Source organism: Ursus americanus, chromosome 20 (genome assembly GCF_024610735.1).
Source record: "Ursus americanus isolate L20-20 chromosome 20, mUrsAme1.1.p, whole genome shotgun sequence".
Lineage (NCBI taxonomy): Eukaryota > Metazoa > Chordata > Mammalia > Carnivora > Ursidae > Ursus > Ursus americanus.
Window position 1 is genome coordinate 41,806,043 of NC_142146.1, and position 14,796 is coordinate 41,820,838.

General features: G+C 36.8%; 1 protein-coding gene, 1 long non-coding RNA gene and 1 pseudogene across 20 annotated transcripts in view; 1 reads left to right on the top strand and 2 right to left on the bottom strand.

The window, feature by feature from the left end:
- LOC123802417 (phospholipid scramblase 1) overlaps nucleotides 1–11,186 on the bottom strand; it is a 28,752-nt gene extending 17,566 nt beyond the window's left edge. The window contains exons 1-5 of one of the 19 annotated variants that reach the window (XM_087870272.1): nucleotides 10,479–11,028; nucleotides 8,199–8,261; nucleotides 7,200–7,358; nucleotides 7,083–7,108; nucleotides 4,146–4,232 (exon numbers count right to left, since the gene is read on the bottom strand). In XM_087870272.1, the coding sequence (XP_087726398.1) occupies nucleotides 4,146–4,232; nucleotides 7,083–7,095 (100 nt within the window). In that variant the 5' untranslated portion in view covers nucleotides 7,096–7,108; nucleotides 7,200–7,358; nucleotides 8,199–8,261; nucleotides 10,479–11,028. The other 18 variants (XM_045813120.2, XM_045813135.2, XM_045813141.2 and 15 more) reach the window with 18 other exon arrangements.
- Nucleotides 1–14,796, top strand: part of LOC148108413 (uncharacterized) — a 129,788-nt gene that overhangs the window by 85,968 nt on the left and 29,024 nt on the right. Inside the window, exon 4 of the long non-coding RNA XR_015727892.1 lies at nucleotides 5,145–5,274. This is a non-coding gene — a long non-coding RNA (uncharacterized LOC148108413). The remainder of the gene's footprint in view (nucleotides 1–5,144; nucleotides 5,275–14,796) is intronic.
- Nucleotides 12,169–12,268, bottom strand: LOC123802848 (U6 spliceosomal RNA; annotated as a pseudogene).

Below are 14,796 nucleotides of genomic sequence, written 5' to 3' on the forward strand. Positions count from 1 at the left end.
AGGAAGCTTAAAGTTTATGTTTTTATCTTTCAGCAATTTTTCAATGAAATATTTGTGGTTTCATATCCACTCATATAGGGATTGGGACTGTGAACAGAGTTGGCCCAAGTCTTATCCAATGTTCAAAACTCAGTTGAAAATACTCTTGAAACCTAAGAAAGTAACAGAAAACCAACAATGATCTAGAGTCACCTACATAAAGATTCTGGAATGCCTTAATAGAAAAGAGAGATGGCATTGTGTCAAAGGCCCAAAATAAAGGCTTTGAGTCAGCATTTCTAAAACCAAAGCACTCTATAAAAATATGATAATTCTGGAATTATAGGAAATAGGACCTCCTTTATATATAGAATTAGGGGTGGTTTTGCCCCCTCAAGGAATATCTGGCATGTTTGGAGACATTTTTGGTTGTTTCAGTAGGAGTGGAGGGTGATACTGGCATCTGGTAGATAGAGGCCAGTGATGCTGCTAAATATTTCCTGAAATGCCCCAACAGTACCCCCCCCCCAAAAAAAAGAATTATCCATCCCAAAATATTATAGTGTTGCTGTTGAGAAACTCTGGTATAGAGGTAAAAGCATGTCGTTAATTCTGGTATTGTCCAGATGCTTATCTGGGTTAACAGTTGGCCTGAACTTTTAACCCATGGCACATTCTTAATCCTAAGACTCCCTACATGAAAAAAAAAATCCTTTATGATAGTTAGGTTACAAATTTAAATTTCATAATTTAGTGCTCTCAGCACTCTGAAAAATACAATTTGAGAACCAAGGAAAGTAAAAAGTTACAACAGGCAAACTTGTCTTAAGTATTTAACAAGCACAGGAGAGGAAGAAATTTAATAAGCGTATATTCTGAATTCCATGTGAGTCTGTGATTACAATGAAGTTTCATAAGCTTACAGGAATAGTCCACAGAGTAGCAATCCCACAGGAATGGAATATAATTTCAAAGGAATGTGTTTCATAATATTTTAACAGGAAAGGCCATGTAAAACTTATACTTAGTTTATATAATTTATAAATACTTTAAAAAAATCACTGATGCAAAATAAATACACCATTTTTAAAAGATTTAGAAGAGAGACTAAATCTCATACTAATATCTTTTAAATATAGTTTTTATAATTCATTCCTTCTTACAATACATAAATATTTACCAATGTTCTACAATGTGACTGGCTCTGTTCTAGAACTGGAGGACACAGCTATCAACAAGGCAACCTGTCCTCAGGAGCTTATAGGCAACTTTTGGGGAAGAGAAAATAAATCCTTTAAAAAAGATTTCAGATTGAATTCATAGAGAAAATGCATGGTGGAGAGGGAAAGGTATCAACTAGTTACTTTAGATAGAAAAAAAAACTCTGTTGAGATCTAGAATATGAGAAAGAAAAAACTTTGTGTTAAGATCTGAAGAGAAATGTTCAAGAGGAAGGAAAATCAAATGCAAAAACCTTCGACTTTAGGAATGAATTTGGCATGTCTGAGAAAGACAGAAACATCATCACGGAGAGGAAGAGTAGAAACTGTTGTCAGTAAAGAAATAGGAGCAGTGCAACTAGGGAGCCCAATCATAGGGAGTTTAGACTTCATTCTAAGTGTGATTTGAGGATTTTAAGCAGACAAGTGAGTTCCATAATCTGATCTATATCTTACACAATTTTTAGGAGTGCTGAGCACCGGGATTTAAAATGAGAAATGCAGATGCACTCCCTGACCTCACTGCCTAATGGGAAATGTCACTTTATATTTATCCTTTAGTCTAGGGGTCCACAACACGAGTATGATCAGTTGACTAACGAGAGTCGAAGAAAAACTCTTCGAAAGAAGAGACCAGATTTTTATGACTATATATGCCAAAAGAAAGTGTTGGAATGGGGAGAGAGAAAAGGAAGGAGTTGGGACAGCTTCCCTGAAGAGCACCTTTCAGCTGAGATCTAAAGGAGACAAAGGAGTTGAGGAGACCAGGGGCACAGGGGAAAAGGTTTCATAGAGAAGCTCTGGGATAGTAACACACGCAGGGTTTCTACTCATCTGTGGAAAGGCCTGTGGACTTGAATATCAGAGAGTCAGGTTTAAGAGACAGTTAAAGAGAATGCAGGGGAACCCCTCAGGTCTAGTGAACCAAATTAAGCATTTGGCCTTTATCCTAAAAGCAACAAAAAGCCACTATGTACACATTGAATACTGTCTGTAATATGAACAGATAAGCATTTTTAAAGATCACTAGCTACAGCTCAAAGATCAGACCACAGGCAAACCAAATGGGGATATATGAGTTAACAGGTTACATTATTAGCATCATTTCAATCTTCTCGAGACTCTTAGGATAGTTGATTATTTCCCTAATCAATGGATTAAACATACAGAATTACCTGAAATTTGGATAATATTTTCATTTGTATGAAGTCCAATTGATTTAATCTGTTATTAGTATAACAGTCAACAAATATTTGTCACTTATTATTTGTAAATCATTGTACTAGGTTTTTTACATATACTCTCATTCAATCGCCAAACAAAACTGATTTGGAAAATATCCCCATTTTATAAGTAAGAATTGTGGCTTAGAGGTATAGCAACTTGTTTGAACCACTGCACAACTATTAAGTATAGAAGCCAGAACTTGAAGCCTGATACAGCTTCTCTATGCCTTTTCCCCACCTGCATAGTGGGGATAATTAATAGTATTTACCTCATAAGATTGAGAATTAAATGAGTTAATCCCACATTATGCACAGTGAGCTCTCAATTTTAAAATATCACTACTGTTAGCATCATTGCCATATTAAGACCTGCACTATATGTGGCCTTGGACTTGAGAAATAAAATTAAGCTATTTTTTCTCACAAACTCTCAAGTCTGATTATAACTGAACTTAATTATGTACCACCTACTTTTAATTAGCTGTGGAGTGGATTAAATCATTTTCCAAGTGCCTTGGATGAATATTACAGCTTGCTAATAATTCTTCAAACAATCACCATATAAGAATTTAGAGCAGTGGTTCTCAGCCCTGGCTGCACATTAGAATTACCTGGGGAATTTAAAGAATTACTAACCCCTGGGTCCCACTACCTGAGCTTCTGCTTTAATTTTCCTGGGATAGTGCCCTGGTACAGTGTTTTTAAGAGCTTCCATGTACTACTTAAGTGCAGGCACTCTTGAGAACTATAACTTTATAGAGATTTTCTAGCTCACATTCTCATAACTGCAAACATCTGCATGAGATCCAGGCTCTACTGGGAAATTTCTGGCTAGACAATTAAACAGGCCATTTAGTTCCCAAGCAGATTGATTTGCTCAGAATAGAAAACAAAACAGATACACCCTTCTGCCCAAACCTGATACCTTTTGATCCTAAATCCCCAGGATGGTCTCTCAAGATGGTAGTGGTCTGACTACTTGGAAATCTGGGTGCACCATGAACTTTGCCATTTAGTAAAGTTCTAGTAATTTTGATAACTGCATTTGTTTAAATGAAAATCTCTGAAGTCTTCTATTCATTGGTACAAAGGGAAAAATGTACTCTCTAGTATGGAGTGATATGATTCAACTGCTTTTCTTAGATGCAAAGCATTATTCAGGATGTATACAAAAGCAAAGCTTTCATATATGTTATGAAATGAAAATAAGAATTATCCCCAGGCAGCTGCATTTTTATTACCTACAGCTTCCAGTTTTAAGTAGTCATCTCTTTTCTGTGACTCTCACTGTACACAATTACCATCAGCTAATACCTGACTCAAAAATACCCAAAGATAAATCTCTTAAACGTGATTACATGATGACAATTTTCAGAACAGATGAAAAATCAATTAAATCTTTTACTTAAAATGTGTTTTTGGGGGTTTAATTTATGTGCAAACTTTATTTGCTAAATGTAACCTGACTATTTTTTATTGACTCTACTTTACATCTTTACTATCCTGTAGGAGTAAAAATTACTTTTATGATATTTTTGATACTACATGGTCAAGCAAAAAAATCAAGAACTAGGCTGCCAATTTCATTATTGCACTTTTAGTAAAAGACACTACTAAAATACACACACAGAGACAGGCAGACACATACATACATACACCCTTTGGGGAATACTGATAACTGAAAAATTGGGGGGTTTTATTCTTTAAACAAATATTTTACCTTGGAATGCTGCTGAAGGATATTCAGGGGGATATCCAGGTGGTAAATCTGTTCCTGGGTAAGAAGCATTCATTTGCCCATCTGCAACTCAGGGAGAGGCAAACATATATCTACTTTAGTAAAACATATGTCAAAAAGAAAAATACATTGTCCTTAGAAAGAAAAATACATTGTCCATAGATAATTTCATTTATATGATCTTGTACTGTACTAAAATTGATAAAGTGAATTCTTCACTTAACAAAAGCTATGTTTGCTATCAGACTTCATTCGCAGTAGAATCCTGTTTCAAAAAAATTCATTTTTTGATAAAATGAGACTGCTGAGTTGCTAGGGCTGAATTTCTAGTTTTCAAATATGCCTGATGAATGTTCACTTCCATATTTTAATTCTGTTGGAATTAGGAAAACAGTATTTTAAAACCACATACAGACAATGAAGAAAGCTATAGGGATTGTAATGGAAACATTATGGATGATTTCAAAGATATCTATAATTACTGCTATAAGAATTATTTTTAAAATATGTAAAATAATGCATACATTTCAATATTTAAATATCCTTTTTATGCTTACTCTGCAACTACCCCAATAAGGTCGAACCATAGGAAATTCCTAATACTTGACTGATTCTGACTTACAGAAATCATAACTGACTGAATTACAATAAACTAACATATTAAACTTTTTGAATATTTTTAATAGTTCTTCATATTTGTGTTTTCTAGTCACTCATTTAGTAGCCACCCCAGTCAGACAATAAATATTCATTGAGCACCTCCTGTATTGCCTCTGGGTTGAGCTCTGAGACTACACTGCCTCTGTCTTCATGCAACTTATGGTCTAGTGGACATTGCACTGATACCATGTTTCGTTATGACTGGCTCACTATAAGGTCAAAATAGTTTCTTACAGAATGATGAGGGCATGGCATTAATACAGAAGAAAAAGTAAGTCAACTTTCAATCTGATATATTTTCTATATATTTCTTTACCATAGGCCTTCAAAGACCACTCAACTCATGTGGTTTCAGTAGGAAAGCTGGATTGTGAGCCACCCTCCTCCTCCATTCAACTGGCTTCAAAATAACTTCAGCAGAATGGAGTCCATGGAGACTGTGCAAATTCAGGTAACAAAGAATCTTCTACTTCCGTCCGGGCTTTTCCCTGAACAGATAGTGCAACATACCCCGATTTATTACAGATCTCTGAAATACCACAGGTCATTCCATCCGAACCATTCCCTTGTTTGTTGGTTTCAAGTGGGCAGCCTACCTCCTAGTTCTCTAGCTTTCAAGGCCCTGCCCACAGCCCCACTCCCAACCTGAGTGGGATCACATTACCAGATCTCAAGAAAACACACTGCAAGTCTGACTAACAGATCTACTCTTGAATAATATGTTACATTTTGGCACCTCTTAATAGGTACCATTGTTTGAACAATAGTAAATACATATACATATCCAGGAGCTGATAGATTCAAGAAATTAGAAGCTCATAATCTCTGGGGTTTTGGTTCCAGAGCATTGATCCTAGTTTTAGGAATTTCAGCAGAAATTCATATAAATGGAAAACAAGCTAATAGGGAAGTGGTCAAATAGACCAAAGAGCATATGAATGATGAATGGATTTCTACATTTGTGAAATGGAACTTAAAATAATTTATAGATATCATAGGACTGTCATGTTATAGAGAAATTTTATTTTTACTTCTCTATATGTTTACATACATATATACATTTTATTCCTAATTATGCACATTTATACACACACAATTAATTATATATGTGAAGATGAAGAGTTAAAATGTGACTATAATCTTGGCCAAAAGAATGTTTCTAAAGTGATCTGAAGCATCCTGATGCTACAGCGGTTATAGCAGTGTAATACTGTATCAATTTACATTTAAAAAGCCTTGAGTTTTGCAAGTAAAATTAAATTAATATAACAAACATTAAGAGAAGAAATTTAATGAAGGAAAGCTGAGGTTTCTAGTCCTACAGAGTATCTAATATATCTAGCAAGGCTGACATTGTGGTGAGAGATAAACGTCTCTTTGGTATCTAAATAAAAATTAACAGAATATAAATCTCACAAAACAGGATTTTGTTTTTCATACTTTCCCCCGTATGTATTGTTTTCTCTTCAGAACTTTAGATTTAAAAAAAAGACAGTCTTTTATTATATGTTTGGTCAATACCCATCTTATTTAGAATTTTCTTTTTTTTTAAGATTTTATTATTTCTTTCTTTCTTTCTTTAATTTATTTATTTTAGAGATAGAGCAAAAGAGATAGAAAGAGAGAGAGAGAAAGGGGAAGAGCAGAGGGAGAGGGACAAGCAGACTCCATGCTGAGCATGGAGCCCAATGCGGGGCATGATCTCATGACCCTGAGATCATGACCTGAGCTGAAATCCAGACTTGGCCACTTAACCAACTGAGCTACCGAGGCGTCCCTAGAATTTTCTTGATAGCAAAAAGCCATAACATATGATTGGTATTTATTTAAACCTGTTTACATGTATATGTTATGAAATATATAGCAACGATGTATCTGAAGATTTTATTACAATGGACTGACATTAAATTTATTATTTGTTAATTTGAGTTGAATGATGTTTATGTATATAAAATACACATAAAAAGGGAAAAACTGATCTAGATGGAATATACTATAAATTATATAACATATTTCCCAGTAAGACTAAAATTCCTTAGGCTTATCTAAGGTTTTTTTATTTTTACAGGAAAAATTAGTGGTAGTACCTTTATGTGTACATTGTCACTACAGTCAAAACAATGAACTAGACTCTGAGTTCTGAAGCATAAACAAAACAAAGCAAATTATATCTAGATTTGCTGAATAAAACATTATGACAAAGAACATATTAACAACAGATTTAACACTATAAAATGAAAGTAAACACATATTACTTACTTTGTTTTTCCATGATTTAAAGAGTTCTGAAAAAGAAGACCAGATATTACTACATTGTCTACAAATTTATAGGTCAAATATGACTGTTGAAACAAGATATTCTGAAACTATACATACACATAGGATATTCTATTCATCTCGTCTACCAGAATGGTCATTTAAAGCCTTTGGTCTTGATCCCATTCCCTGTTGATGTGATTCTGAGCACAACTTAAGAAGTTGATGGTCACCCCTGGATGGTTGACATTTTCTACAAACCTTTGCGAGGAGAGGGTCCTACGAGGCAGAAAGCCAAAAGGAAAACTCTGTGATCTTAAGACTCCACACTGCAACCAAGTTAAACTCCAAAACTGAAGCCTTCCAATCTACAGAAAAGAAGTGTGTGATCCGGCACCCAGACTTAGGGCTGAACTCTAGACATAGTTTACCAGGACAGAAGGGTTAGACATTAAACCATACTACTGCAAATATCTCTGGATTCCAGGTTCTATGGATATGGTCTGCCCAACTTGAACAGTACATGTGAAAAGGCCTGATCCCTTGTTCTATCTTTCAAGATACACTTTTAGCCAGAGAACCCACTCTCAGGAATTGTCCTAGTTGCAGCAATACCACAATCCGACGAAAACTTTGTGTTAGGTTATTTCCACAGAAAATAATAGTAATAAAAAAAATTGCACTCAGTACTTCCCCCTTCCAGTTACTCAATCTCTTTTCCCCTGTTCTCTTCACTTTACGTCCCAACCCCCTTTCTGCCTGCTAATTACAATGAACACATGAGGCAAAACCTCTTGCCCAGAGACCCAAAGAAAAGAAACTAAACAGACTCTAAAGCAGAGCTTATTTGTCCGTATTTGTTCTTTTCCTTCCTATTTGGTTACATTATTTTTAGTCTTAAACTACAGATTTGTGAGAATGAGTCCCTGATGGCAAAACTACTACAGAACAAAATCTGGGTCCTCACTGTGCTGTAGGTTTTAGAATTTTTGCAATTACATAATATCTCAAGTATGAAAAATGTATGTCATAAGTTCGGGTACAAAATGTTAAGTGACAGCTCTACCTGTATTTGTGCCCGGTAGAATAAAGCACTTGTGGAATAAGGATGATACTCACCATGTCACTCTGTCCACTCGTTTGCTGTTTTAAAGATCTTTTGATTTTCTCAAACTTAAGAGTCTAGTAACATAACAAGAGGTAATGTCACTCAGTTTTGGAAATGACTAGGCTGAGTCTTGGGTGAATTAATTAATTAATTAACACAGTAACTTTTCAATAATGCCCCCACTACTCTTACTAAGAAATAAATCCTAGAATAACTTCCAAGAAAAAGAACATCATGTTCATCCTGTACTAAAGAAAAACCGTCTCCAAGGAAGTCATATATATGGTGCCACTGGAATCTTAATTACCTCAGGACAAATATATAACTTCAAATTATAATCTGGTTGCTATACACTTTTCCCTAATTCTGTTGAATGAGAGCTTCTGAGGAGATTAGTGCATCATATACTATATTCATGTAAGTGTATCTCTAGTAAAATTATTCTATCAGACACCATAAGGCCCATCGATGCTCTGGGCTATTTGAAAATTATAAACCTCTTCCATCAGGGAAGAGAAATAATGCAAGTGACATCAGTCATGGCTCCACAACTCATATTACAGTGAAATCCTTGACCCATCTCTTGGGGTCCTGAAATTTTTATCTTATTGCTTTAAAAAAATATTAATGTACAATCTGGAACCCAAGGGAAGAATCCCTAATTTTGGAAGATCCTAAGACTACTACACCTATAAACCAGGGATAAACTAGATTTGCATTATTTATCCACATTTCCTTCTTAATTGTTTAAGAACAAACCAGTTAACATTTTTCTGAGTCCCAAGATATGGATGCATGTTCTGAACGATTTTAGCAAAACATTACTGCTCTAAAGACAATAACAGAATTCTATGTCCCTAACTTCTTTCAATCTGAGAGCCAAAGTAAGTCTAAAATCAACCAGGCCATGGGTGGGAGTTGGAGAAGTGAGGGATTATAGACAGAGGGAACAGGTAGAAGTCCTGTGGCTAGAGGCAGCTTGACTCACTTAAGGAAATGAAAGGTTTGTGGATTACAGAAAAAAAAAAAAAAGAGGGAGATCATCAGACATGAGGATACAGAAGTATACAGGGACAGTTCTTACCCATTTAATGTCTCTCTACCTGCATTCTATGCTCTCAAGGGCCAGAACATGGCCTGTCTTGTCCAGAACAAGGTACTGAACGGGTGCTTTTTGACTGAACAAGATGTGTACAGTATTATTTCACTCCTTTCCGTTCTAAGGTTGTGAAAATGTGAAGGTTGCTTAGTCCCTGATCCAGCCGCTTATTTTACATGCCACTTTCTATGCAACTGCAGAAATCCAGTCATTTCCCTTTTCACATATTCTTCATTCCTTGCATCTATTCAGTGTTCAAAGCCCTGCAGTTGTCATACTCCCGGGCATGGTATTGAGAAAGTTCTGCTGTTAAGAAAGTTCAACGATGAAAAAGGAAATCATGAATCACTTGATAATTCCCCTAAGTGACACTTGTACTAACATTTCTTAAATTGTTAAACTAGGAGAAACAATGCCTGCCTGTTCCTGGAACTGGGAAGTAGCCATTCTAGGACTTCCAGAAGTAGCTATATAAATAAAACCACACAGGAAGCAGATAATAATCTTGGAGAAGTAGGGATTTTACTATTTAAAATATTAAAAGCTAACCTTACTAAGTATTTGGGGCAGTGCTAGACACAGCTCCAACAGCTTTACACTGATGTATATCGTACACTAACTCTTGTAACTCCTTTTTGATCTTTACACAATTTCAGAGATGAAGCAAGGAAGACAGATGAAGAAACTGGTTCTGAGTCCACAGAAATTAAGTAGCATAGACAAGATTCAAATTAGGAAGGTGGACTCGGAGCTAATGGTCAGGTTCAGGTTCTCGCCAGGTTCTTCAGCGCGGCGGAGAGGTATACAGTACTAAGAGCGCGCTGAGCCTGCAGAGGTTTCAGGCAGGAAACACCTGCCCGGCCGGAGGGGGCCCCACGCAAGTCGCCGCTCTGCTTCCGGGGTGGCTCCCGGGGGTCGTCGGGACCCCGACCGCCACCCTCGACTCACCCACCCAGCGCAAACACAGCCCGTCAGCTCTCGCGCCCCGCCCCCCCCCCCGCTAGTCAACCCCAGCGCCGCGCACCCTGCCTGGGAACGCGCGCGGCTCCAGCTCGGTGCGCGCCCACCTGTGGCTGCCGCTGTGCCGATGCTGCCTCGAGGCGAGGTATGGCAACCTCCAAGCGACCTTAGCGCCGGGAAACTCTCTCGGTTTCGTTTCCTGGTTCCTACGTACACAAAAGAGCTCCCCTACCTTGTCCCCGAGCGCCCGTGTCCCTGCTGGAGGGCGTGATTGCTGCGAGCGCCCGGCTGCGGCGGAGATGCTGCCCCTGCCCGCTTTCTTGCTCCCTGCAAAGACTTCAAAGGTCTGTGGCCAAGAGCAACAATGAACTGGGAGGTCGACGCCAGCTATAACTTGAAAGTTATTAACAGGGGAGTGGCCGCCATCGGGGTGGGGTCGTGGGCACTAAACTCTCAGGAACTTCCGTTCTTCTGTCCTTAACCTCCATCCCTTAGATTTCTGTTGCTTCCAAAGCTTGGGAGCAGTGGCGGTTCAGAGTACGAATGAGGGGTCAAGTTTGTTTTTTTCTTTTCATGGTAGTTTTTCTCTTTAGGTCTCTTAGTCTTCGTCTCCCTGTTTGTCTCTCTTACTCTCTCTCACTCTCTCATTCTGTCTCTGTTTTCCCTCTATCTCTCATTCTCCACCAAACGCTTAGTAACTTTTAAGAGTCAAACTGACTAGATGTGTTTAGAATGTTTAATTTTTCTCACCCCCCCTCCCGCAAACAGGCTCAATAAACAAATATTTGTTAAACTGAAGGATTCACTGATTTTTTTTCTTTAAAATATCTTATCTACAAAAGTAACACAGGATCTTCCAAACAATAAAGCTGAATATGAAGAAAAGCAAAACGTACCTTCTCCACCTCCCCTCCCCTTTTCCTCCCAAGAGTCTGGCGACAGACATTTGAAGATTTGGTAAGAGAAGAAATACGTGGCAGGAAGGAAGAGGGGGTGTGAAGGGAGGAGAATAGAAAATGAAATTGAGAAAAGAAGTAAAAAGGAAGGAGGAAACCAGACATTTAGGTTTGAACACATTCTCATCTCTGTGACTTCGTGCAAATTACAATCTCTGTGCCTCTTTTTAAATCTGTCAAATGAGGGTATATTAGTAGTATCTATCTCATAAAATCTTTCTGAGGATTAAAGAAGTTAAAATATGCAAAAAGTTTAGAGCGATGCCTGCCACTGTGTAAGCACTCAATAAATATCATTATATATGCAAATGTATAAATACACACATACATAGTGTTTCTTTACATAAAGAGGATTGTTTCGTGCAGGCTGTTCTCTGGTGCATTTTTTTTCTCCTTTAGGATGCATCTTAGAAATCTCCTTGCCTCTAATACAGAATGGTCTCATTGATCTAATCATCTGGGTGTAGTTTATTTCCCTTTTTATAATTAGAAATTATGCTGTAGTCATCATCCTTGCACATATCCTTGTGTATACACTATAGAAAACCCATCATTCTGTTCTTCTGCCACTGAAGTATGAAAATGCTTGTTTTACCACATTTCTCCACTTCTTGAATATCAATTCTAAATGTTCATTATTCTGATTGGCAAATAGGACCCTATTATTGTTTTTGTTAATTCTGATTGTTAGTGATATTGAGTAATCTTTCATTGGATTTCTGAACATTTTACCATTTTGTGCTGTGATATGTCTGATATTTAACACAGAGTTTTCTGTTGGATTGGGATATTTTTTCCACTTGCTGATTTGTTGTGCTCTTTATATTTAGTGGATTTAACACCTCATTTGTTAAACAAGATTTTTTTTTTTCTGCCTAGTGGGTCTCTGGATTATATCTTACTTAAAGTTGCTTTCAAAACTCTTTCATTTTTAATCATCTTTTACTGTATTTTTCACTTTTTTAAAAAAATATGGAACGCTTCACAAATTTGTCATCCTTGTGCAGGGACCATGCTAATCTCTGTATCATTCCAATTTTAGTTTATAGGCTGCCAAAGCGAGCACCTATGTGTTTTACTTTTGACCTCTGGGCTTTGCATCTTATTTTAGAGAGCCTACTATATACCAGAACATCCAATATGATTCCTTCTTGATATCTGCTTATTCCTAATTACAATGAAGTTAGAATTTTCTAGTTATCTTCTTATAATTTATAATTGTATAGTGGCCCAAGAACATGCTGTGAATGGTTTCAACCATTTGAAATTTTTTGAGGCTTGCGTTATGGCCCTTTTGTACACAGCCATTTTTTTGTACATATTTTATATATACTTGAAAAATAGGTGTATTCTTCAATTGTTGAATATGGTATTGTATTTTTTGTAGTAGTCAATTTCTTAATTATGCTGTTACTTTAGTACTTTGCTTACTCTACTAATTATTCAGAGGAATATCAAAATCTCTCACTATAATGATAGATTTGTCTGTTTCTTCTTTTTTTAAAAGATTTTATTTATATATTTTAGACAGAGAGAGAGAGAGAACTTGCGAGAGCATACTAATGATGAGGATGGGGAGGGGCAGAGGGAGAGGGAGAAGCAGACTCCCCACTGAGCAGAAGGCAGGTTCTTAACCAACTGAGCCACCCAGGCACCCCGTCTATTTCTTCTTGTTTTGACTTTTTCCCTTATATTTTGTGGTTACATGATAAGGCAAAAACTAAAAGTAGTTATATTAGCCTGGTAAATTGAACTTTTATAAATAATGAAGTGTAATGCTTTTCCTTCAAAGTCCATTCTGTCTGAAATCAATGCTGTTATTATAACTTAAGGATTTTTACATTGATAGATAGATGATAGATAGATAGATAGATAGATAGATAGATCCATTTTTCTCATATCTGGGACCAAGGTCGAGAGGGTAAGTTTTCTCTGTGCTCTTCCCTCCTACATGGTGGGGTTTACTTCTCTTTCATGTTAAAAGGTAGTAATTTAATGAACCCAGGTTTTAGTGGGTGTCTTCTCTTAGTTTTTCCTTCTTTGTGGGCCTGAAATTTATCTTTGGTTTTAACACTTTTATGGTAGTCAGAGTAGATGCCCAGAGTCTCCAGTGCTTGCAGAAGCTTCTGTTTATGGTTTAGCTCCTAACTGCTGAACTTCTGCTGTAGGTGGGGCAGTAAAACTGTAGAGATCCAATAGATTCCATTTCCAATGTTATTTTTCAACCTCTCCTCCTTGATGAATATTGTTCTTGAATCCCTAGATATTTCCATTCTGTTTTAAGCAGAAGTGTTATACACATTGCTTAGGGTGGTACATACCATTTCCACATTCTCTCAATGGGGTAATGAATGACAAGGGTTGAATAGTCTTCTGAAGATAGGCTTTCAAGCATTCCTCACTTTAATTTCTAATTTTCAACTTTATCCTCCCCTTTATTTGGCATCACTAAGTGCTTAGTTTCTCTGGGATTCTGTGGAGGTAAATTGAACCTTCTTATTGTTACATCCCTCTTTACACATTTTATAACTTCCTATGTCTTACAAAATAGTTACTACATTTGACTCTTATTTCCATTTTCTTAAATTTGTTGAAATCTATTTCCCGTGTACATTATCATCTTTTTGTAATCCTTGTGGTTTTTACAGCTTTTGTGTTTTTGTTTTGTTTTAACTGTCTTTGATTTAATTTTATTATAATCTCTGAAGAAGAGTACCATCTTTAATTAGAAGATGTTTAAGTAGGGTATAAACTATCAGCTGAGTACCCAAAACTTACTATCTGCTTTTACATGGTCAAATAATGGTTCTCAGATTTTATTTTATTTTTTTAAAGATTTTATTTATTTATTTATTTGACAGAGAGAGAAACAGCCAGCGAGAGAGGGAACACAGTCAGGGGGAGTGGGAGAGGAAGAAGCAGGCTCCCAGGGGAGGAGCCTGATGTGGGGCTCGATCCCAGGACTCTGGGATCACACCCTGAGCTGAAGGCAGATGCTTAATGACTGAGCCACCCAGGCGCCCCGGTTCTCAGATTTTAGTGTGCAATAGAACTACCTGAAATTCTCCTTAAAACTCAATTTATGAACCTCTACCTTCAGTTTTTCTGAATCAGTAGATCAATTATAGACCTGAAGGGAATCCTATTTTAATAAGGTATTGGGAAACAATATGTTTATGGAAGGAGGGTCCTAAACCAAAGGATCATTTTTCATTACTAGACAATCTGTTCCTTTCCTTGCAATTGGTTTACATGTGGGCATATTACACAGATCTGGCTAAGGAAAAATCTTCTAGAGGACTTCTAGAAATGTGCTTCCTGTTTAATTTTATTTATATGTATATATGTGCATGTGTATATATGTATGTAAACACAGATACACATACATATATGTGCACATATACACATACCTATATATATACATATATGTGTGTATATGCCTCCTATATGTAGGTATGTATATGCCTCCTTCTTCTTTGTACATGGCAATGGATATGTGGAATTGTAACTGCCATCCTGAGGCTATGTGAGGACAAGTCTTGAGGATGATAGAACCAATGTGGAAAGAGCTCCAGAACTTGATGATACTGATGA